The sequence below is a fragment of the Canis lupus genome, chromosome 29 (assembly GCF_011100685.1).
Source record: "Canis lupus familiaris isolate Mischka breed German Shepherd chromosome 29, alternate assembly UU_Cfam_GSD_1.0, whole genome shotgun sequence".
Classification (NCBI taxonomy): domain Eukaryota; kingdom Metazoa; phylum Chordata; class Mammalia; order Carnivora; family Canidae; genus Canis; species Canis lupus.
In genome coordinates, this window is record NC_049250.1 from 16,198,246 (window position 1) to 16,224,723 (window position 26,478).

At 35.7% G+C, this 26,478-nt stretch overlaps 1 protein-coding gene across 4 annotated transcripts in view; it reads left to right on the top strand.

Annotated features, from left to right (window-relative positions):
- Positions 1-26,478, top strand: part of DNAJC5B (DnaJ heat shock protein family (Hsp40) member C5 beta) — an 82,097-nt gene that overhangs the window by 51,348 nt on the left and 4,271 nt on the right. For 3 of the 4 annotated variants that reach the window (XM_038579409.1, XM_038579411.1, XM_038579410.1), the window contains exons 4-6: positions 9,846-10,059; positions 13,986-14,157; positions 18,119-18,402. In XM_038579409.1, the coding sequence (XP_038435337.1) occupies positions 9,846-10,059; positions 13,986-14,157; positions 18,119-18,387 (655 nt within the window). In that variant the 3' untranslated portion in view covers positions 18,388-18,402. Of the gene's footprint in view, positions 1-9,845; positions 10,060-13,985; positions 14,158-18,118; positions 18,403-26,478 lie in introns of those variants that run through there. The other variant, XM_038579412.1, reaches the window with a different exon arrangement.

Sequence of the window (26,478 nt, forward strand, 5' to 3'; positions counted from 1 at the left end):
GATACAAAAGAAGAAAAGAGAAACAATTTCTGCTTATGTTAAAAACTTTTAGGATTTACTCTTTCAAAACTTTCCCAAATATATTCTTTTAAACTTTTTAAAATACAAGATCTGGCTACAGCAATAAGCATATAAGTCAAGACAATATGAACTAAGAATCAGTAAAAGTTTGACAATAGACACAGAATCATGGACAACCTCATATATTAGAATTATCAGACACAAATGTTAAAATATCTATGATCAAGAAACAAAATACAAGATTAAGAATTTTCACAGAAAACTGAAAATTATGAAAAGGGACATTTCAATTTTTTAAATGAACACATAAATTTTACAACTAAAAAATACAGCAATCAAACTAAAGAATTCAAAGGTAGTATGTACAGGTTAAAGAGCTAATTGGAAGATAGGCCAGAATAAAATAGCAAGAAAAAAATCACAAAAGGACAGGAAACAGTGCAAGAATATACAATAAATAAAAGATCCATTAAGAAGGTCTTAGAAAAATGCAACTGGAGTCTGAAAAGGAGAGTAGAAAGAGAATGAGATGAAAACTATTTGTAAATAATGTCTGAATCTTCTAGGTTCATGAACAATATCAATCCATATACCAGAAGCCCAATTAAAGCCAAGCAGAACAAGTATAAAATAATATATTTCAAGCACATCACAGGAAAACTGCTGAAAATCAATGATGAAGAGCCTTTAGAAAAAAAAAATGGAAACTATCTTCAAAGAATAACAACTAGACTTACAACAGATTTCTCAACAGAAATAATTGAATTCAGAAGACAATGGACTGAGATCTTTAGTGTAAAAAAGAAAATAATTGATAACCTACAATTATACATCCATAGAAAACACCCTTCAAAAATGAAGGTGAAATAAAGACATTTTTAAATTAAACAAAACTGTAAGAATTAATTATCAGCAGATCTGCACTAACAGATATACTAAAGGGTGTTCATAGAAGGAAAATAATCTCTGATAGATGGTCAGAGATGCAACATAATAACCAATAGCAACAAAATTGAAAAATATGTGAGTAAATGCACACAAATACTAATTGTGAAAAATATAATTAAATAATTGTATTAAATAACAATTCTTGAGGGACTAAGAGATAGAGAGAATTAAAGTAACAGGCTAGCTACCAACAACACTTAAGTTGGGACAAAAGTAATAGTGGTCATGTTCTAAGATTTTTATTTTGTCTTAAAGACAAAAGTACAAAAGTACCTTGACATTGGACTTTGATAAGGATTTTGTAATCTCTAGGAAAATCCCAAGAGGAATTTTAAAAATGCATAATTTCCAAGGCAACAGAGGGAAAAAAGTAGAAAAATTAAAGAACCAATCTAAAGGAAGGCAAGAAAGGAGAGGAAAGAAAATTTATTTTAGATGGGACAAAAATGAAACAAAGAAGTGGTGGATTTAGCCTGAGATATATTAAAAATAAGCATAAACTAAATGCTTCAATTAAAAGAAAAAGATCGTCATTGTGAATAAAAAACCCAAAACAATATGGTGTTCACAAAATACACATCTACTATATAAGCATACTAAAATTTGAAAATAAAAGTAGAGAAAAATATATTCTATGTAGATGCCTACTCAAAGAAAGCTAGTGTTGCTTTATTAATATTAAAGTAATGACAAAAAATGTTACTAAGGATAAAGAGGCATATTTCAAATGATAAAAGTTCAATTCATCAGGAATGTATAACAGCTGTTAATTTGTATGCTTCAAAAACCATGGTCTAATATACACAACTAGCAAAAAGTGACAACTATAAAGAGAAATATGCAAACCTACAGTGATAGTGAGAGACTAGATTTAACATAACCTGTTTGATAGATCAGTAAAATGGCTAAGAGTATAGAAGATTTGAACAAAATAATTAACAAAGTCTAATGCTCTTATATAAGAATGGAGCACTTAACAGGTATGGACTATGTATTCTTTAAAACAGATACAAAAGATTTATAAAAATTGAACAAGTAATAAGACAAAAAGCAATTCTCAAATTTTGAAGGATTTAAATCAAGTAAAACATGTTTTCCCACTGCAGTGCAATCAAGCTAGAGGGCAAAAATAAAAAGATAACTAGAAAATTCCTATTTGTTTGAAAAATTTGGAGGCACATTTTAAATGAACTCATGGCTAAAATAAACCACAATTAAAATCAGAATATATCGGGGATCCCTGGGTGGCTCAGCGCTTTGGCTCCTGCCTTTGGCCAAGGGTGTGATCCTGGAGTCCAGGGGTTGGAGCCCCGCATCGGGCTCCCGGCGTGGAGCCTGCTTCTCCCTCTGCCTCTGTCTCTGATTCTCTCTCTCTATCATGAATAAATAAGTAAAATCTTAAAAAAAACAAAATCAGAATATATCTAGAAGTGAACATGACATATTAAAACTTGTGGAATGCAGTTGAAGTAGTACTTAGAGGAAAATTTATAGAATTAGTGTACAAATTAGAAAATAGTCCAGCAATAAATAAAAAATAATACATAATGACCAAGTTGAGTTTATCCAAGAACAAACTTCATTTAATATTAGAAAATCAATCATGTTAACAGACTGAAAGAGAAAAAAAATGTGTTTTCTCAACATATTCAGAAAAAGCATTTGAAAAAAAATTGAACATCCATTCACTGTTAGTCAATTAGTAAAAGAGAACTCACTTTTTTAGAAAGCTTTTATTTATTTATTTATTTACTTACTTATTTATTTGTTTGTTTATTTCAGCAAGATCATGAGCGGGGTGAGGAGCAGAGGGAAAGGGAGAGACAGAATCCCAAGCAGACTGTGCTGAGCATGCAACCTAACACAAGCTTTGATCCCATGACCCTGAGATCATGACCTGAGCTGAAATCAAGAGTTGGACCCTCAATCCACTGACCCATTCAGGCACCCCGGGAGAAACTTGCTCTTGAAGATACTAATACATACTTTAAAGTACCATATTTCAAACTATGATTGGCCCAGAAATAGCCAAACAGACCAATGGCAGCAGAAGACAGCCTAGAAATACAGGGAACGGATTTTATTTTTTAAATAAATAGTGCTAGGACAGTTAGATAACCATATTTTATTTCATTTTATTTTATTTATTTTATTTTATAAATTTTTATTTATTTATGATAGTCACACAGAGAGAGGGAGAGAGAGGCAGAGACACAGGCAGAGGGAGAAGCAGGCTCCATGCACCGGGAGCCCGATGTGGGATTCGATCCCAGGTCTCCAGGATCGCGCCCTGGGCCAAAGGCAGGCACCAAACCGCTGCACCACCCAGGGATCCCAGATAACCATATTTTAAAGATGAGATTGGACACCTACCTTCCACCACATTGAAAAAGCAGCTACAAATCAATCCTTGACTTCCATGTGAAAGGCAAATCTATAAAGATTTTAGAGTTATAGAATTTATAGGACAATATCTTTCTGAATTCAGGATAAAATTGATCAATTCAACTAAATTAAAATTAAGAATTTCTGTTCACCAAAAGATTCCAGAAAGAAACTAACAATAAGTTCCCAGAAAGAGAGAATATATATGCAATACATATAAATGACTAAGGATTCATATAGAGAACAGGTATTTTTTAAAATGCTACAATTTAAATATCAAACTAAAAACTGGCAAAAGACTATGCACTTAAATAGATGATATCCAAATGGCATATATAGGTATATATATGTCAGCCTCATTAGTAATTAGGAAAATGTATTAAACCACAAAGGGGTATCTATATATCTATGTATCTATATCTATATCTATATCAGCAGGGACATATGCACTGGGGCTCCTGTATTGGTTTATTATGTTTTCACTTGGGTGTTGACTTAGTCCAAGAGGGCAGAGGAATTCCACTGAACTTCCAATATTATGACAACTATCAAGTTCCATTATTGCAATACTTGCCATCACCTAGAGTTACTAATCTAGGGTTTGTTTTTACCTTCAAACTTGGTTTATAGCAGCTCATTTTCCTATTTACCTCTAGTCTCCTTCCCATTATACTAATGTTTTCTAGAGAAAATAGTCTATGTCTGAGCTCAGATTTTGCTTTCTTTTGCTACCTGAGCTTTTTCAAACTCAGATTTTGCTCTGCATGTGTGTGTGTTTCTGTCACAAGGGTATTTTAAGGGTTCTAGGATATGGGAAGAAATCACTCTTACTCTTCTACTGTTTCATCTTATGCAGCAGGTGGCTTCTTCTGGGACATTGAGGAGGCAATAAACTTTGTGGCTGAGAGAGTTTAGCAGAAAGTCACACTGCAATGGAGAATTTTTTTTAAGAGAAGGAGAGAGTGGTGGGAGGGGCGGAGGAAAAGAGAAAATCTTAAGTGGGCTCATGGGGCTCCATCTCACAACCCTGAGATCATGACCTGAACCTAAGTCAAGAGTTGGATTGGCTCAGTTAATCAACTGAGCCACCCAGGCACCCAGGCAAAATTTTGAAATAGGAAACAATAGGTGATAATTGGATAAAGCAGCTGAAAATGTGTTGAGTAGGGAAAGGCAGTTTATAGACAGAGCCATGCCAGGATGAAACTTAGTTCCCTGAATCTTAGATGCCACCTTTCCCAAACAAGGTTTCCAATAACATTTCAACCTCATGGAGACGGATCTGGCCTAACTGTGAGGCAACATGGTCAGAATCTGGTCTTAGATGACTTAGAAACCAGTAGAGAGGGATCCCTGGGTGGCGCAGCGGTTTAGCGCCTGCCCTTGGCCCAGGGCGCGATCCTGAAGACCCAGGATCGAATCCCACATCGGGCTCCCGGTGCATGGAGCCTGCTTCTCCCTCTGCCTATGTCTCTGCCTCTCTCTCTCTCTCTCTCTGTGACTATCATAAATAAAAAAAAAAAAAAAAAAGAAACCAGTAGAGAGTAGCAGGTAGATCTGATGGTAAGAGGATTGATGTTAAGAGGAAGAGAACTGACCAGAGCACTATAATTCTTAGAATTATGCTACTGCTTCAGAATAGGGGCCTTAAGTAATATAACCATAAACCCCATGTTTATTTTATCTGCCACTCATTGAATTCACTATGCACTGCAGTTGACAGTTGTCATTGGATTTTTAAATGGAAGTTAGAGGCATTAATGCTATTTCTAACATTAGTTTATAGTCATACCAGATTAATAGATGACTAAGTATAGAGAGATTTAGAATAAAAGGCACACATTATGTCACTTTTAAATATAAAATGAGAAATTATAAGAAAGATCTTTAAAATGAACTAGGTGAAATTTATATTCAAATGACTCTAAGCACTTCTTTTTATCCTAAATTCCATACATGCTTCCTTGTTCTATAGGCAATTCCCAAGGATGGGTCATTGACCAAGTACTTCCTGAGCAGTTGTATAATTTTGGCAGCTGCTTCTGCTAGCCATATTTCCCAAGGATTCCTCAGAGCCAAGAGTGTCTGCCAAGAGGAGTCAAAATGCTGCTGACGACTAGGAATTGGATTTGTTACAAATGGAGATGGTCCAGCCCTCTGAATTTGCCAATGCTATTGTTAGAGGAGTGTGATAAATGGTTGAGTGCATCTGCCCTTGTGAGCTGATTAAGATCCAAGCAGCTTAAAATATGACAGGAAGTTAGGCTTTTCTGGCTAAGTGTTGGGCGGTATGTATCAGTCTACAACTGAAAACAAGAAACAAGGCAATGTATGCAAAGAGGCACTTTCCAGGGGTTTCTTTTTTCAAGGCAGAAGTAATAGCTCTTGTATTTGATTGATCTGGAAATGATTTCTGGAGCTAGTAGGAGAAAATGCTGCAATTGTATCCTAGAGCACAGTGTGAGAATTCCAGGAATATCATGCCATTAAAATTAATGTGTTTAAAGAATTCACTTGACAGTTTTTGATGATGATCATTGTATCACTGAAGTTAGAGAACTCCTTTCTTTCTTCCTTTCCCTTCTAATTTGGTAGTAGGTCATTTAAGAGAACAAACTAAACCTTCAGCTATTAAAAGAGAATATTTTTAATGAGCTTAAAAATGCTTATAGGAGGAAACTACGCAAGTAATCTGTATATTTTTTGTAACAAGCAAAAACAAAATACCTATAATCCTAATGTGCAGCTATAAGCACCATTAATTGTGGTTATAACCTTCCAAGTTCTTTCTTTTCTACTTATTTTTCGGATTTATTTTCCTTATATAAAGACATATATATTGTGTGTGTGTGTATGTGTGTGTGTCAGGGTCACCAAAGATTTCTAGATCATTAAACCTAGTGATCAATTCTTAATCCTCATCATATATGACCTATTAATGGTATTTGACACAAATACCACTCTCTTCCTTGAAATGCTTTGTTCATTTAGATCTCAAAACCCCATATTCTCCAGATTTTCCCTTCTGCATCATTGGCCTCTCCTTTGTCATCTCCTCTGCTTGTCCTTCCTTTCCAAAGCCCAGTTTTTGGACTTCTCTTGGACCCATTCCCTTGGAAATCTTTTCCAGCTCCATAGCTGATCTACCTGCTGAGAACTCTCAGACATACATCTCCCACAGTAACTCTTTTTCTTTTTTAAGAAAGATTTTATTTATTTATTCAGGAGACACAGAGAGAGGCAGAGACAGAAGCAGGCTTCATGCAGGGAGCCCGATATGGGACTCAATCCTGAGTCTCCAGGATCACACCCTGGGCCGAAGGCAAGCACTAAACCACTGAGTCACCCAGGCATCCCTCCCACAGTAACTCTTGCCTAGACTCCAGGTTCATATATCTCTCCATCACTACTTGGAAGTCCAATAGGCATCTCAAAGATGTCTAAATACAACTCTAAATCCTAGCAAACCATTCCCTATTGCAAAAAAAAGAAAGAAAGAAAGAAAGAAAGAAAGAAAGAAAGAAAGAAAGAAAGAAAGAAAGAAAGAAGAGAGAGAGAGAAAGAAAGAAAGAAAGAAAGAAAGAAAGAAAGAAAGAAAGAAAGAAAGAGAAAGAAAGAAAGAAAGAAAGAAAGAAAGAAAGAAAGAAAGAAAGAAAGAAAAAGAAAGAAAGAAAGAAAGAGAAGAGAAAGAGAAAGAGAGAAAGAAAAGAAACCTCTTGCCAACTCATTAAATAGTAACTACAAACTTCTCTACAAATTTGTTCAGCCCAAAACTCTGGTACCATCTCTTATTTCTCTTTCTTTCGTATCCCACACCCAATCCATCAGCTAGCCCTCAAAATATATCTGGAATCCAACCACTTCTCATTATATCTTCCACTACCACACTGATCAGAACCACCATGAACTTTTCCTAAGAGTGTCCCTGGTTTGGCCTTTGTCCTCTCCAAAGGTTAGCAATCCTTCTAAAACTAAAGTACCCCAATAGCTTCCCAGGTCATATAGGCCAAAAGTCAAAGTCCTTACAATGGCCTACTAACATTCTGAATGCCTTACTTTTTAAATTTAAAAATATTTAACAAGGTAGCATAGTGGTATCTAAGAGCAAGTGCTCAGGGTCAGATTGCCTGTATTCAAAGTCTAGATCTAATTATTAGCTGTGTGATAATGGACAACTCACTTAACTTTCTGGTAGCTAAATTTCCTCATCTGTAAAATGGAATCATTATAATACCTATTTCATAGAATTGTGGTGAATATTAATAAATAAATATTTACAATGTGTTTATAATAGTACTGGCTTATAGTAAACATTATAAAATAATTTTAAATGACAAAATAGGCATTTTGTGCTACTAGCAAAATTTCATCATGAATTCTGCACATAAAAAACATCTCCAATGGTCTCCTCTCTAAGAATTTATAGATATCCCAACTGTCCCTCAAAAAGCATGAAACGTTTGGTTAAACAAATTTAAAGTGAACTATCAGGGGTGCCTGGATGGCTCAATCATCAGTTAAGCATCTGACTTTTGGGCTCAGGTCATGATCCCAGGGTCCTGGGATTGAGCCCCAATGAGGGGCTCTCTGTTCATTTGGGAGCCTGCTTCTCCCTCTCCCTCTGCCTGCCACTCCCCTTACTTGTGTTCTCTTCTCCCTCTCTCTCTAATTAATTAATTAATTAATTAATTAATTAAAATGAACTATCTTTGCTTTATCCTTTTTATTTATTCTGAGTTCAGAGTTGAAATGGATTTTACACCATCATTTTTACTTTTAAGTATTTTGGTACTTTTATTTTTTTTATTTTTATTTTTTTTACTATTTATTTATGATAGTCATACAGAGAGAGAGAGAGAGAAAGAGAGAGAGAGGCAGAGACATAGGCAGAGGGAGAAGCAGGCTCCATGCACCGAGAGCCTGACGTGGGATTCGATCCCAGGTCTCCAGGATCGTGCCCTGGGCCAAAGGCAGGCACCAAATCGCTGCGCCACCCAGGGATCCCCTTGGTACTTTTAAAGCATGCTGGTGCTGAGCTGCTTAATCACCTACATCCTAATCAGCAATACTTTAATTCCTAAAATAGATGTGATTTTTTTTCCAGTTTATTGTGTAGATTGACTTATAATGTAATCTTGATTTTTCTGCTCTACTCATGGCCTTTTATTATTGCATTAAAATGAAACAATTTAATCTAAACCAAAACAAAAGCTGAAAGTATATTCCTACATACTACATCCCACATTCCTACATTCCTACATCACATAGCTATGTTGGGCACAGTAGGAAAAACAAGTCACATAAAATTTCCGGTACAGAGTCGTAAAATTTACTGACTTTGCAGTAGAAAAACTGCTACAGACTCAGTTTTTGAAAATGGCTTTAACTAATATTTAAATCTATGTATAGAGGGAAGTGAAGGAAATGGTTACCAGCCAGACCCCCGACTATCATATAGCTCAGTTCTTATGTTTATTTTACAGGTTTTTTTTGAATACTTGAGTATAACTAAAGACTAAATAACTCCCAAATATCTCTCTCTCTTTCTTCCCCCTCCTCTCTCTTTCACACACACACACACACACACACACCTGCAACACAACACATATATACATATCCTTCCAGAATTGATATATGATCCACAGAGAAGAGAGGACCTTTTACTCACAAGTAAACTTCTACAGATTATTTGAAGTGGAAAGACCTATTTGAAAAGAAGTCAAATATATATTTGAAAACAAGGGGAGTCATAGTAGCTGCTCATAAAAACAAAAGGGAGTGAGGATTTGTGCAAGATTTGTGAAAAGAGTCATACTGTTTATCCAAGGGCGTATGAATCAGATTTTTTTTGAAGTTGAGTTTAACTTTTCGAATATGTCATGTGAAGTTTTGTTTATTCTAGAAACTTGTTCCAGTTCTAAATGGAATTTTATTGTAAACCGACCCTATTGTACAAACTCTTAAAGGCCTCTGCATATTGAGGTGGGCCATGGATCAGCTCTTGGTAAAAATAAACTTCATATATTTGCCATAGACTCCACAAGTATGCAGCAACTAAGAATTCCTTTGAGGGTGTGAGGAGAGAAATAATACTACTGTGCCAGCATATTAGAAACAAGAGAGGGATCCCTGGGTGGCTCGGTGGTTTAGTGCCTGCCTTCAGCTCAGGCCGTGATCCTGGAGTCCTGGATTCGAGTCCCACATCAGGCTCCCTGCATGGAGCCTGCTTCTCCCTCTGCCTGTGTCTCTTCTCTTCTCTCTCTCTCTCTCTGTGTCTCTCATGAATAAATAAATAAAATCTTTAAAAAAAATGAAACAAGAGACAGCATCTGATGAAAACTTGCTTAGTTACATCAACATTTTTGTGAAACTTATCATTTCAAAGTAATTGCGTGTAAAAACGATGTACAAATGAACACTGCCCCTCCTAAAGTGTCATTGCGGTTCTTGTCAAATAACACTTTTCCTCACTTTTGTTTTAATCTTAAAAGAAAATTGGCCCTGAAACACCATCCAGACAAGAATCCAGATGATCCAGCTGCTGCTGATAAGTTTAAAGAAATCAACAACGCCCACACGATACTTACCGACATGTCAAAGAGAAACATATATGACAAGTATGGATCTCTGGGACTCTATGTGGCCGAACAATTCGGAGATGAAAATGTTAACACCTACTTCATGCTGTCAAGCTGGTGGGCAAAGGTAAACCAATTTTTTTTCTTTAAAAACAATTTCCTAGAAAAATCATGGTATTATTCACTCTTTTAGACTCCATCTCTGAGAAAACCTAACGTTACTATATTACTTACTATAGTAATAAGTTACTATATAATAAGAGTTACTATAACTCTTGTAAATAAAGATATCACTTCAACTGAAAGCTGTTATTTGAGAATTTTTTTTTGCTTTAACTCACCAAACAATTCTAAAATACAGCATGACTTAAAATACTTCTAGACTTTAATTATAATTGAATTTGAGGCTTCGGGTTAATTCTGACTGCCCTCCCTCTCCCCATAATGACTAATTAAGAACTGACTCATTGCTCAAAAACAAAAATAATTTAATAGTGTGACAAGTAGTTGGTAAATTATTATAGGACAAATTTAGCCATGTACTTTATTATCAATAACATAAGCTACATGAGCAAATATAGAACTTGGGAGAATGCATGTTAGTTATGTGATAGGCTCACGTGGAACATGACCTCAAGTAGTAGAGAAGGAAATGCGGGGCAGGGGGAATGGAGTGAAAATTAAGTAGAGCTGGACAGGGTGAAGAGACACAGAGGGAGAAAATTTTTTTAAAGATTTTATTTATTTATTCATGAGAGAGACACAGAGAGACAGAGAGACAGAGACACAGGCAGAGGGAGAAGCAGGCCTGACGTGGGACTCCGGCCCGGGTCTCCAGGACCTGGGCCAAAGGCGGTGCAAAACCGCTGAGCCACCCAGCTGCCCCAGAGGGAGAAATTTTTAAAAAAGAATATCTAGTCAAGAAGAAGGAAATGTTTTTAAGGACTTAGTGCAATCAGAATTGACTTTTGACAGTAAATTTTTGTGGTTTCCTAGGAATACCTAGTATATGGATGTTTGGTGGTGGTTATGTATTTGTTTATGAGTTTTAATATCCTTATCTTCTGATAAAAGCGTATTTACACATAAACTATACATATAGACCATCAGCATATTTTTTGATAATTCATACATTTTATGAAATCATGAACTCACATTCATATTCAAATTATTAATTAATAATTTAAAAAACTACAGATCTCCAAAGATAGGGATTGTATGTTCAGTAGGATTCTGATTATTTTCTTCCAATAAAATAAATATTGTTAAATTGGAAACTTTTATGTATGCAGAAGGAGAGAAAATATATTTTTGTACATAAGCATGGAGAATCTGCAACCTGATGCCTCCCTTGTCTTCTGCAGTCTTCAAAATTTCTTTTCCTCAAGATAAGTGACATTCCCACTGAATCCTCCTTTTTCTATTGTTGAAGACCTGGGAGGGAGACAAGTTCCCTCTGAGTGGATGTGAACCTTAGCATGAGAGTGTACACACTGACAATGTCATGTATGATAGATTGAGTGTTCATATAACAATGTGGGTTTTAATGGGCTTGCCTGGGAACCTAACCTTCAGAGCTGACATTCTCTCCATGGGAAGATAAATCTGGCATTGTAGATAATTTACACACTAGCACCTGGTTGCATATTGAGGCTGGCCTACATAAGAATGAGAATAGATTTGCTTGCTGAGGAAGTTGACAAAATTGATCAAAATTCATATAGAAAAGCAGCAATGTCCAGCGGTATAAGAAATATACGAAATGATTCCTGATGTGGGTCTTTAAAAATAAGATTACAAAAAACTCTGCCTCCTTCTTCTGGTTATGTCCAAAGTCTAACTGCACTGTTCCCATTAGAATAACTGGCACAGGGGATCCCTGGGTGGCTCAGTGGTTTAGCGCCTGCCTTTGGTCCAGGGCGTGATCCTGTGAGTCCCGAGATCAAGTCCCGTGTTGGGCTCCCGGCAGGGAGCCTGCTTCTCCCTCTGCCTGTGTCTCTGCCTCTCTCTCTCTCTCTATGTCTATCATGAATAAATAAAATTTTTTTAAATCTAAAAAAAAAAGAATAGCTGGCACATAGTGATCATGTATTAAGTATGCATTGCAAGAATGATTTATTGTACCATTTAAAATATGTACTTCAAAAATATTGGACTCTTACTTATGCCCAGTAGTGTACTAAGCATTGTAAGTATATAAGACAAGGTTATTTTCCAACAGGCAAACAATCTAGTTGTGATAAAGAACAAAAAAGTACATGAATTAAATGAAATTTTCAGAGAAGAGAAAAATGTAGGAATTGCATCATAAAGACAAGGACAAAAGTAGTCAAAGAAAGGAGGTGCTGCTTGGGGCTGTAACTCAAGAATACTGCACAGGAGGGTTTTGGTGGCAGTTGGTGAGGAGAAGGGTATCACAGTTCTGTTTTTCAGGGTAATTTACTTAAGTCTATGAAAATGTAGAGTATACTAAGCAAAAAGATTATAGATATGAGAGTGTAATTAAAGCTTCCTTGCTCCAAGCCACTTTAAGCTCCATCCCACAACAGGAACCAAAGTCAGAGAGAGGGGATAGTGGGTTAGGTAGCAGGGATGAGCCACGATGAACCAGGTGAATGAAGTTCATTAACGTTAAAGATTTCTGCCTTAAGTTACTGAAGAACTGTATACACAAGGTAATCTTTATTCTCTTTGCTCTTTTTAGATAAAATCTGCATTCTGATTCAAATATGTATAAAACATTTCCTATCTCAAATAACATGTTTTTTAAAAAATCAAATTTATTTTGCTCCACTAACAAAATTTGATTTATTTTAACTAAAACTGGAGGTTGGGAAAGTTTCTTTTCATCTTTAGCTACGGCAGACTTAATAAGCAAACCTTTTATATGCTTGTGGGGAAATCCTGGTGCTGGCCGTTCACTAGGAGGAACAAATCATTTATCTATTAATTACTTCACACATTCATTAATTCAGTAGGTATTTATTGTCTTCCACACACCAGGTACTAAATTCTTAGGTTAGGAGGGACTGGAAGATGATTAACATATAGTTCTAGCCTTCAAGAAGCTCAGCCTAAAGTGAGACAGACCTATAAACTGATCAATGTCCTAAAATGTCAATAACAATTAAAAAAAACATGGTAGAAATGTATATGGAGTACAGCTGGGGCACAAAGGAGGGAGAAACTATTCAGGAAAGATGGAGGGAGAAACTATTCAGGAAAGATGTCAGTGAGAGGATCTTTGACATGAATCCAAAACACAGGGAAGACATTTTTTAGGTAGCTGGGGAAAGGGGAGGGGCCCCCTGGGCAGATGAATCCACAGGGATAGCAAAGCTATGGCAAGCATGGCAGGAAGGGGGCTGTGCTAATCCACAGAAGGGTTGGAAGCCATACGACCATTAATAAGGAGTTCAAGCCTTTCCTGAGAGGCAGGAAAGTTGCCGCATAGGTTCAAAAGTACATGTATTTCAGAAAGCTTCCACAACAATATGCAGAGTAGAACAGGAGGCAAGAGTGTTGGCAGGGAGGCTAGTTAGGAGGCTACTGAAGTATTAAAGACAGAGATAACAGGACCTTTCTAAAGTCCTACCAGTCAGGATTGAGACAAGCGGGGGGAGTGTGCAGGAGATTTTGGCAGGACTTGGTGACTAAGAGAAATGTGGAGGTGGGAGGGAGAGCTATCAACAGCAGTTCTTCAGCGAGAATGAGTCAATTTCCTTGGTTAGCTCATTTGACCTGTAGAGGTTGTTTGTTTGTTGTTTTGTTTGCTCTACTGTTAATAATGACCACTATAGCTTATGAATAAACACTTCATTACTTAGGCTACAAGTCACTTCCTGTGAACTTGTTAGGCAAAACTTCATAAGGAATTTGTTTCCAAGGTAACTAAAAAGCTACAATAAGGATGAGGGTGAATATGTGGTCTGCAGGGTGAACTGCAAAATCTTTAGGTTTCTGAAGATAACATGGAAGCACACTTAATTTCTGGGGTTCTCCCACACCCTACCACCACTCCCCTCTATTTTGCTTTGCTTCTGTTTCCCTTAGACCCTGTTTGTCATCATTGGACTCTTGACTGGCTGTTATTTTTGCTGCTGCCTATGCTGCTGCTGCAACTGCTGCTGTGGACGCTGCCGACCCAAATCATCGGTGCCAGAAGAGGACTTTTATGTGTCCCCAGAGGATCTTGAGGAGCAGATCAAGACCGATATGGAAAAAGGTAGAGTAAAATGAGGAGAGAGTTAGTGGGTTTCCCTTCACAGGCTTGATCACGTGTGAGGTCTCTGATGATGGTTATCACTAAAGTGAGAGAGATCCAACAACCCAATGAGAGGAATCCCAATGACTGTCATCTTTGGTACCACTTTTGGAGAGGATGAAAGGACAGTTCCCTTTCCTAGCCACAAAGAAAAGCAGAACCTGACACCATGAGAAAAAAAAAATCACGAAATATGCTGATCACAAAGCAAAGCTAGTACAATTCATGATCTCGTTATGAGAGTATGAGCTCTAGGTTCAGGGAGGTTTGAGTGGGAATGCTCAGAGATACAAGAACCAAGCCTGTTACTTTAGGATCTCTATTCATATAGAAGGGAATGGACATCACAAAAAGTCAACAACCCTTGACTTTTCTTCTTTCTGAGTACTTGATAATGGGTTTTGAATAGAACTAGGGTAAGGGTGATCTTTCTTCCCTGGAAACATAGTTTTCTTTCAAACCCACACATTCAGAGCTAGCCTCAACCAGCATCAAGATTACTGTCTTCGTAAATGGGACTATTTGCTTTGCTAAACTACCTCTACATGTTTGTCTATGTGTATACATGATCATAAATATTACTTGATTCTTCAAGTTCGTTCCTCCCAGAAATGATAAAGAAAAAATATAAGGAAAGATAAAACCTCACAGAATTCACAACACTAGGAATACTTCATATGTTCCAGGAAATGCCTTTGTGTAAACAAGCTGGAGTCAAATCTGCCATTGTCCTCTCTGTCTTGCAGCCATAATCCCACTATAAATTTCTCCTATAGAATGTATAATTATTCTGCATTATAGACTTTATCGTTAAATCACAAAGAACCCTGGACAGCCAAATAAAAGAATCACTTGATAATTCAGACAGTGGCCCATTGTTGTCAGAATTGCTGAAATTAGGAATGGTACATTTCTCTGGACTGAACTGGACTCTGATTCTTTTGATCACAATGAAACAGAATTTCTATGACATCAAGCAGCAGAGACTATCTAAAACCTTCCATATACCTTTTATTCCCTATCAAATGTGATGCACCCTAACTCTAGCTTGAAGGAAGGAGTCTTCAATTTTGTAAATTGTACTTAGTCCAGATCATTTTAGGACTGGGAGTCAGAGAAGACTAAGGGGTTTTCCTGCAACCTGTGACCCCTTTCTATGGAGACCACTGGATGGCCAGTCTAGCAAACAGGGGGTTACTCTAATAATTTTTATTACTACTCCTGGAAACAAATTGTGGGCCCATGATGAAATATAATTATAATTGCCTTTTACCTTATTTGGGATGTAAAAAGGACAATCAATCTTTTAATGAGGACATACATGCCAAAAAGAACAAGCAAGCAGTACTACTTAAAAATGGGTTAAATATATATATGTTTAAAAATGGGTTAAATATATTATATTTAAAAATGGGTTAAATTTATATATATTTATAAACATATGTTTATAAATATATATTTACATATATATGTATAAATTCTCCATGGAAGGGCCAGTGACCTTGCATAATTTCCTTAAGAATGATGATCCCCAGTACATTAATCCCTTCTGCCTTTGCAAGGGAGATAAACTATTGTAAGATCACATTAACTAGCTCTGTTGTCTACAGGATCTCCCATAACATCCATCAATCCAGTACACTATTCAATTACTAAATAGGAAGGGGCAGGTGAGATATGAGAGTATTTTCATCATCATCCACAATGTCAACCTTAACTTTTCCTGTATAGTGCAGAAACCAAAACTAGGTAAATTGAACATAGATACCCAAACTCCACTGTTTCACACTTCTCTGAAAAGCCTCAAAGTCTTTCCTCTTTTAAATTAGATAAAAGCTCTACCAGGTCATTTCATCAGACCTCCTTTGCAGTTTTCTTTTCTGGAACAGAAATGTATACTCAGTGCCAAATTCCACCCAGGTTTCTTTCCTGCAGGATGACTGGTGATAAATCTGTGTGCCTCTCACTGTTCTCAGTTCTGACACCTCAGAGTTACCAATTCCATTGCAGAGGTCATATTCTAGACTAAGTAAAGCATGATCTCACTTGATTGTGTTACTAAGAATCCTTAAGCCAAAGGAAAAGCTTTATTCTATGCCCAAATATTTAAAAGCTCTATGCAGAATTGATCCAAATTTTGTAGGGCCTGATACTTACACAACTTGGGCAGTGTTCTTTACCAAAAATAAAGCACAAAATTATAAACATAAAAGTAGCTCTGAAAGCAAATATTTATTTGTAATGAGAAAGGGAAATCACAATAAATTGCAAAGCTTAAAAACTAAAAATACTACAAATATGAGAAAGTTTAAAACAAAATAGCAATAGTTTAACAGCCTGGTACACCTCTATAATACTTTCCCTCTATGCCTTCTGGATGTACTATTCTTTGTCTCTTCATTTGACAGTAATTTTGGAATATCATTTTCTGTAGGAAGAATAGAAAAATAATTGTTTTTTTTTTCTCTAGTGTATTTGATCAAAATTTGTTTTCTCACATTGGTAGAACAGAAAAGTTTCTTTTGGTGTTACAGCTCATTATTGATAATGTCTACATTTTTAGGGATAGCTATTAAATTTGAGAAGACTAGTCTTTTACATATAAGATGTAAGATTTAGAAGAATTTTTTCACAGATCACTTTTTAAGTCTCTACATTTCCAACTTTTTGCCCCTACATCACTCAATATTTTCAGTATCAGAGCCTCCTGGGCACATTCATACAGGGTGGCCTGACCTCTGGTGTGGATTTTCATGTTTCCTCAGCAAGTGAACTGGCATAGGGAGCTCTAAGAGGATTCTTTAAGCTACTCCTATGCCAATATGGCTACCAATAATTAACTATACACTGCAAACCACAAAAACATAGGACACTAAATTCAAATAAAACTTATCCCTTAACTCTATTTCTCCTTAACTGAATCCCCAAAATATCCATAGCCCCTCTGTTGCCACTCATCAAGAAGAAAAGCATGACAGAGGGAAATCAAAGTAGAAAGAGACACTGTTTCTGCTGATTATGATAAAAATATCTTACTTTTGCAAATATACAAAAATATAAGCACATTGGTAGGGCCGCAAAAAGCCTTCAGAAAGATCTACACAGATATAGGTCCCTGAAGCTAAAATTTCATTAACGATGGAGTAATGAAGCAAGTAAATTCACCATGCTTTTCAGTCTAACATTTCATTATGAAAATTTATGCCTTATTTGCACCTAGGTGAACGAGTTTCAGATTTTTACTTCACTAATTCAGAGAGTTAATATAGTTTATAGATAAAAATTAATGTTAAGTTAGGGCTTGTAAAGATGAAAAACCAGATTCCATGTGAAGACCATGCTTTCTAGATTGTGATCAATAAATGGAATGTGGATTCTCCTGTTCTGCAAAAGAAGGAGACCCACTTAAAGTTGTTTAAGAAAATACACTTGAGGTGTGCCTGGGTGCTTCAGTCAGTTGAGTTTCCAACTTGGTTTCAGCTCAGGTCATGATCTCAGGGTCATGAGATGAAGCCTCAAGTTGGGACTCATGGGGGAGTCTGCTTGAGATTCTCTCCCTCTCCCTCTGCCCCTCCTCCTGCTTGTGCATGATCGATCTCTCTCTCCCTCTCTCTCAAATAAATTTTAAGAAAACAGAAAATATACTTGAAAGAAGCTACTAATCATTAAGATATCAAGTTACTCATGACAAATGATAAACCGCATATATCAAGATTTGAGTCCATTAGAAGGTATTGGTGAGCCCTGGTGCTTTAAGGTTTTTTTTTTTTCAATGATTCTGAAATTAAATAAAATATGGCAAACATTTTCTCACATAGGGAGTTTTTAACAATCTTACATTGTATATAATTACAAAATCCTAGGATTTCAGAGTTGGACAAAATCTAAGTCGTTAACCCTCACCTTCCCACAACTTTTCTAGCTGACTGCTGCCTAACCTCATTTGAAAGCTGCCAATGGTGGGGAGTTTTGAGACCTTGTATGCAAGTAAGAGATATTAATAAAAATTTAACAACCACAGAAGGATACAGAGTCAAAAGCAAGTTTACATCAACCTCCTGGTACCAGCTCTCCAAGGATGATAACAGTTTTAAATTTTTTTGTGTAAATATTTATGGGGTTTTGTTTTATAAAACTATTATCATTTCTACATATATTTTTTGCTGCTTCTTTACAGAGCAAAAATTTTGATTACAAAGGTGTCAAATTTTTCAGTGGCTTATGCTTTTAACATCATGTCTAAGAACTTTTAGCCTAACCCTAAGTCATGAAAATTTTCTCCAATGTTTTCAAAAAGTGTTATAGTTTTATGTCTAATATTTAGATCTATAACCCATTTTTAAGCATTTCCTCTTAATTTTTTTTGAAAATTTTAAATAAATAAATTCAATTAATTAACAAATAGTGTATTATAGTTTCAGGGGTAGAGTTCAGTGAGTCATCAGTCTTATATAATACTCAGTGCTCATTATATCACATGCCCTCCTTAATGTCCATCACCCAGTTACCCCAACCCCTGACCTGCCTCCCCTCCAGCAATCCTCAGCTTGTTTCCTATGATTAAGCATCTCTTATGGTTTGGCTCCCTCTCTTATTTCATCATTGTTTATTTTTCCCTACCTTCCCCCATGATCCTCTGTTTTGTTTCTTAAGTTCCACATGAGTGAGATCATATGATAACTGTCTTTCTTTGATTGACATATCACTTAGCATAATACCCTCTAGTTCCATCCACATCCTTGCCAATGGCAAAATTTCTTTGTTTTTGATAGCTGAGTAATATTCCTGTGTGTATATGCATGTGTGTGTGTATCCATTCATCTGTCGATGGACACCTGGGTTCTTTCTATAGTTTGACTATTGTGAACATTGCTGCTATAAACACTGGGGTGCAGGTGCCCCTTTGGATCACTACATTTGTATCTTTGGGGTAAATACTTAGTAGTGCAATTGCTGGGTTGTTCTATTTTCAACTTTCTGAGGAACCTCCATACTGTTTTCCAGAGTGGCTATGCCAGCTTGCATTCCCACCAACAGGGTAAGAGGGTTCCCCTTTCTCTGCATCCTTACCAACATCTGTTGTCTCCTGACATTCTGACTGGTGTGAGGTTCTCATTGTGGTTTTGATTTGTATTTCCCTGATGCCGAGTGATAGTGAACATTTTTTCGTGTGTCTGTTGGCCATTTGTATGTCTTCTTTGAAGAAATGTCTGTTCATGTCTTCTGCCCATTTTCTGATTGGATTATTTGTTCTTTGGGTGTTGAGTTTGATGGTTCTTTATAGATGTTGGGTACTAGCCCATTATCTGATATGTCATTTGCAAAGATCTTCTCCCATTCCGTAGGTTGCTTTTTAGTTTTGTTCACTGTTTCCTTTGCAGTGTAGAAGCTTTTTATCTTGGTGAAGTCCCAATAGTTTTTTTTTTCTCCTTTGTATCCCTTGCCCTTGGAAATGTGTCTTGCAAGAAGTTGCTGTGGTGAACAGAGGTTGCTTTCTTGTGTTCTTTTTTTTTTTTTTTTTTTTTTTTGCAAATGGAATTTAATTATTCCAACACCATTTGCTGAAAAGATTATCCTTTCTCCATTGAATTGTCTTTGCCCATGTCAAAAAACAATGGCCATATTTCTATGGACCTATTTATGGATTCTATCCTGTTCCATTGATCTATGTGTCTATCCCTTTACCAATAACAGACCACCTTGCTTTCTGCAACTTTAAAGTAAGTCTTAAAATCAGCTAGTGTGATTCCTCCAACTTTGTTCTTTTTCAAAATTGTTTTGGTGTTCCTAGTTTCTTTGCCTTTCCATATAAATTTTAGTATCAGGTTGTCTAAAATCTACAAAAAAATACCAATTTGAAAAATTGGAATGGCATTAAATTTGCATTAATTTGGGAAAAATTGAGATCTTTACTATGTTGAATCATCCAATCCACCAACACAGCATGTGTCTCTACTTACTCACATCTCATTTGATTTCTTTTATGAGTGTAATGTAGTTTTCAGCATACAGAGATGGTGTATATTTTGTTAAATGGGTACCCAAGTATTTCATTTAGGGGAGAGCTACTGTAAATGGCATTGGTTTTTAATTTGGGTTTCCAATTGTTCATCACAAATATTTACAATTATTTTTGTATATTAACTTGGTATCCTGTGTTCCTGTTAAGCTCACTTACTAATTTGTATTGTTGTGTGTGAATTCCTCTGGATTTTCTATGATGACAATTATGTCATCTGCAAATAGAAATGGTCTTATTTCTTCTATTCCGATCTGTATGCCTTTTATTTATTTTTCTTGCTCTATTGCACTGACTAGGATTTACAACACTTGGTTTATTGCTCTGCTGTCATGATCTTCAAATTCTTAGCTTTTGAATCAGGTGCACCACATTTTCATTTTGCATTGGGTTTGATACTTATGTAGCCAGTATTGCTAAAATATTTCTCTGTATGGACTACAAATCCTTATTTCAAGCTTGATACTCACTGGTAAGGAATAGAACAAACTGCCTCCAGAGCATAATACCTGCCTTTATGGAGAACTGAAAGGATGATAAGATGGTTGGGGGTGGGGGGAGAAGTAGGTGGAACAAGGGTTTTTTATTAATTATCAATCAAAATGCTATGCTATAGATTATACTGTGCTTAGAGATTTGGCCAATATATGAAGATTATAACTGAAAAGTTTATTTTTCATATTTGAATACTAATTTTCAAAAAAGCATGGTTAGCACTTCTTATATTATTCTGAATATAATTTCCAGAAATGCCAAGATAAAAAGTATAGTAAAACTAATATGAGATTATCCTCTCTCCAGAATACAAATTATAGCTGCTTAATACAAATTATAGCTGCTTAATACTTGTTGCTTCCTTATGCCTAACTAGACTAACAAAGAAGAAAGAACAGGAGCTAACTAGAGGAATATATTTCTGATTTGAATTCTGTGACTAAACACTCAAACTTCACTTTTAAGTTATATATATAATATTATATATATTTAATATATAATATTATGTGTGATACAATATATCACATTGTATATAATATTATAGATATTTCTTAACTTATGAAAATCCAAGTTTAGAATACCAAACTCTTCTTTAAACCAACTAACTTATTTAAAAAGAACATTAAAAATGTTTTTCACCTGCCTTGAGATAGCTTAATAATTCTAGTTTTATGTCTAAAGTCTATACTTTTCTTGGATTTTTTTAGTAAGTGCATATTTCAAACATGCCTATTCCTTCACACTGGCTAAAGCCTAAGATACCTTTTGATGCTATAAAATGGTACCAGTTTCTGTTTGATAATAGTGATACAGGGTAGGACTGGTAGTAAGGAGGAAAGATTGGCTTTAGTTATTGTATCTCTTTCAACTATCTGCATGGATATAATCCAGCGTCTACCCTTAGGAAATAAAAGGGATAAGTCCAGTGGCTTCTTCAATATTAGCTAGAACCTATAGAACTTATAAACTGATATCTATCTCTTTCTAAAAAAATATACTCCCAGTGGGATCCTAGGAACACAGGGAAATGCTATTATTCTTGTGAATCAAACAGGATCAAATAAAAGAAAGAAAGTGTCTAAGGGGAGACCATTGCCCCTCTTTCTTTTATCCTGGAAAATTTGAAACTTGAAAGATAAAGGTAATGGATATCAGGTGATTTATCTTGCTTTTACATGTTCACAAATTAGAAGTGGAACTTCTAATTGTTGTTCCACTTTGTGAAATTTTGTATATTTAAAACTATCTCATTTAGACCCTATCATCCTCTGTTAGCTGAAGACCCAATGAAATCAGAATACTAGACAAGAGAACTTTGTAGACCATCTTGAGGTACTCTGCTTCATGGGACTCTGTGTCTACATGTGTGTCTATGTGTGTCTATGTGTGTGTGTGTGAGAGAGAGAGAGAGAGAGAGAGTAACAAGATACAGAAACAAGAGCATAAATGAGAACCAGTTGTCTCTAAACACCTTGGTAAAACAAACCAAGAATACAACAGCTAAATTCAGGGTTGGTTGGTTGGTTTTTTTTCCAAACTGAATGAAGGCAATGGAGTGAAAACTCCAGTTAAACCCTGAAGATTTTTTGTGCAATCATGATTTCCTCTTTTTTTTTTTTTTTTTGGAAGGAGAGGGAAGAAGATATCTAAAGAGAAGAATATATAGTGTTGACCTTGGATCTAAAAATATGAGATTCAGTGATAGAAAAATCTATTGATTGGTTAAATGTTCTTGCTACTTACCTGGATATAACCCAAATAAATTCACAGCCATTGATTGAAGAGGCCATATGGCTTGTAATTAGACTCTTGCTCTCAGCCAAGATATTGAGACATTTATTACATTTGCTCTTTAGCATTCAACACACATTGCTGCCCAGGAAAAGGGCACAAGGAAGAGATTAAATTCACCTTCCCTCTTTTCACCAACCCCACTCAATTTCCTTCCTACCCCCTTACCCCCAACCAAAAGGAACCCATTTCTAAAAATAATTCATGGGAAAAAACTCTTAGAACCAATTAATACAAAGTCCTTTGTTTCTTCTTCATATGAATATATCAAGCAAGCAGTGAGTCAGCTCAGAATGCTACCCCAAAAGCAGCTCAAAGTGGATCCAAAGTTTCTTCAATTTTTCACTACAAAGGTTCAGTGAACAAATTTACTAGGCAGGTTTATCAAGATAATTTTTCCACAGCAAACATTTATTGAGCACTTAATATTTGTAGACACTGCAGTAGGAGCTAGAAAAAAGAAATACATGGTCCCTGTTATCTTGGATTTTACAACAAACAAAGGACATGGGGAGACATATGTCAAATAATGACACAAAGAGCTAGTTAATTTACAAATAAGCACACTAAAGAAGAAGCATGGGGGCTGTGATAATAAACACTAGAGGGCTTGATTTGTGATACAGTGTAACAAGTAACAGAAGCAAGATAATAAATAGGAACCAGTTATCTGTGAACACCCCAGCAAAGCAAACCAACAGATGAGGTAAAGACAGCTTCCCTGAGAAAGTGACATTTAAAACTGATGACATGGGTCGCCTGGGTGGCTCAGTGGTTGAGAGTCTGTCTTTGACTCATTATCCTGGGGTCCTGAGATCAAGTCCCACATCACGCTCCCCAAAGGGAGCCTGCTTCTCCCTTTGCCTATGTCTCTGCCTCTTTCTGTGTCTCTCATGAATAAATAAATAAAATCTTTTTTTTAAAAAAAGAAACCATTAAAAAAAATAAAGCTGATGACATTAAGAACGAGGAGTGGGGATCCCTGGGTGGCGCAGCGGTTTGGCGCCTGCCTTTGGCCCAGGGCGCGATCCTGGAGACCCGGGATCGAATCCCACGTCGGGCTCCCGGTGCATGGAGCCTGCTTCTCCCTCTGCCTAGGTCTCTGCCTAGGTCTCTGCCTAGGTCTCTGCCTCTCTCTCTCTCTCTCTCTCTGTGACTATCAGAAGTAAATAAAAATTAAAAAAAAAAAAAAAGAACGAGGAGTTAAGGGGTAGGAGATTATGGGGATGAAGAACCCTAAAAGGGATGAATCTTGATACCAGCAAAGCCTTTGACACAATGTCTCCCTACAACCTATGGTAAGATGGCAAATGATGTTCTTCATGCCAGGCAAACCAGTTACAGTCATATTGGACTGTTATAATGAATAGTTTTATCAAGGAATTGAAAGAAGCAGAAGTCGTGCAGAGATCATACTTGCAAAGAACCTCAAAATGGGGTATGTTCAGACAAGGTCTCATACCATCGAAATGAAATGTGATAGAGGAAAAACATCTAGAATCCTGGACAGTTTGTTAAGAGCAGGAGCTCTTAACATTTACACACCTTTCATATTTACATGTTTAATCATCATGTGATATGATGTATGGTTACATTTATTAAATGTATACAAATAAATTTCATTTATTTTCCATATAGAATGAAAATTGTCACAGCACAGTGATTTCTAGTCTTGATTTTAACATACCTTGAGATTCAATAGATGTATGGAGGAGCTTCTGGACTTTCTGTTCTGGTTCACTGCTGATTTTGTTTATCTGTATGCAACCAGGCCCACTTATAAAAATTCCCAGTACTGTTTAGGCAAGTCTTCCTGCCCTGTTTTCCAGAGGAGTCTTACATATTCTTGGACTTTTGTTTTTCCATATAAATTTTAGAATAAGTTTTGACAAGTTTTAAAACAAAAGGTATTTAAATAAAACCTTTGAAATCTTACTTAGAAATGCAGTAGATCAATTCTGCAGTAGAATTCTGTAGATCAATTCCATAATATTGACATTTTAAAAAATGTGAGTCTTCTAACATGTGACATGGTATATCCCTTTATTTATTTAGGTCTTCCTTACTGGCTTTGCTAAAGATAGATCTTATATATATGTCTTTGGTTACATTTATTCCTGAATACTTTTTCCATTTTTATACAGTTATGAATAAATAATATTAGTTTCTACTTATTTTTCAGCATACAGAAATGTACTTTTTAAAACATGATTTTAAATTAAACTAAAGAAACTAGCTAAATTCTCTATTTCCAATTATTTATCTGTAAATTCTTCAGGGTTTCTACATAACTGCTTATATCATTTGTGAATAGTGATAGTTTTGATTCTTCCTTCCCATCCCTTGTGATTTTTTTTCCCTTTCTTGCCTTTCTGTATTTTCTGAAACTACCAGTAAAATGTTGAAGAGAAAGTACTTTCAAGATTGCATCCCAATTATAAGGCTTGCTGTAGGTTTTTGATCAGGTTAAGAAAATTGTCTTCTATTCCTTTTTTGTTAAACCTTTATCATGAGTCTGAAATTTTATCAAATATTTTTTCTTCATCAGTTGAGATGGTTGTGATTTTTCTCCTTAAATCTATTAATGTGAGGAACTATATAAATTGTTTTTCCGGGGATCCCTGGGTGGCGCAGCGGTTTGGCGCCTGCCTTTGGCCCTGGGCGCGATCCTGGAGACCCAGGATCGAATCCCACATCGGGCTCCTCCCTCTGCCTGTGTCTCTGCCTCTCTCTCTCTCACTGTGTGCCTATCATAAATAAAAAAATAAATAAATAAATTGTTTTTCCAATGTTAAAGCAATCTTGTATTCTTGAGATAAACCCAATGCAGTCATAATGTATTAAATATTTTTTTATTAAATGGGTTTGCAAATATTTTGTCTTAGATGTTTATATCTACGTTAATGATTGAGATTGGTCTATAATTTTCCTTTCTCGAACTTTCCTTATAGAGTTCTATACCAAGATTATGCCTCATGAAATAAATTAGAAACCATTCCTTCTTTTTATACTTTTAAAGAGTTTGTGTATTATTGGATTTTTCTCTTTCTACAGGATTTATAGGACTTTCTGGGCTAATGTGTGATTGTGCAAATTCTGAATTACTGATTTAATGTATTTAATGTTTATAGGGCATTTAGATTTGCTATCTTTTTAAAAAATTAATTCTTCAAGATTTCCTTTTATCACCTTTTATGCATCTCTATGATCTGCATTACTGTTCCAGTTGTCATTCCTTATATTGGTTATTTCTGTTTTTTAGCCATTCTACAAGATATTGGAAAATTTAATTGGTCTTCTCAAATAAATAACTTTTGGTTTTGATTCTCTTGTATATTTGTTTCTTTTAAATTTTTATGCTTTATTATTTCTCTTAATTTATTGTTAATTTTCTGACTTCTTAATTTTTAGACTTAATTTTTTTCTTCTTTTATTTAAGGCTATAAAGTTTCCTATAAGTACCATTTTAGTGTCATACACACATTTTATATTGTTCTTAAAATCTGAGTTCTTAAATATTTTCTAATTTCCATTATAATTTTTTCTTTGATCTATAAGTTAGGCCTTTGTGTATCTTAATTTGTAAACCTGTGGGGGATTTTTCAGGTTCTTTATGTTGTTTATGTCTAACTTCACTGCACTGTGATCAGAAATTATGGGAAGCATGATAAAATAGTACAAAATATCTTGAGGCTTGCTTTACATCCTAGAAATTTATATCCTGAATTGCTTCAAAATAAAACATTCTGCACTTTTTTCGGTTCATTGTTCCATATAGGACTATTAAATAAACCAAATTTATTATATGTACTAGTTTCCTAGGGCTACTGCTAACAAAGTACCACAGCGAAGGGGGATTGAACAATAGAAATTTATTCTCTTGCAATCTGGAGGTTAGAAGTCAAAGTTTATGGTGTCACAGGGTTGACTCCCTCTGAGGCCTCTCTTGGCATGTAGATGGCCATTTTCTCCTCATG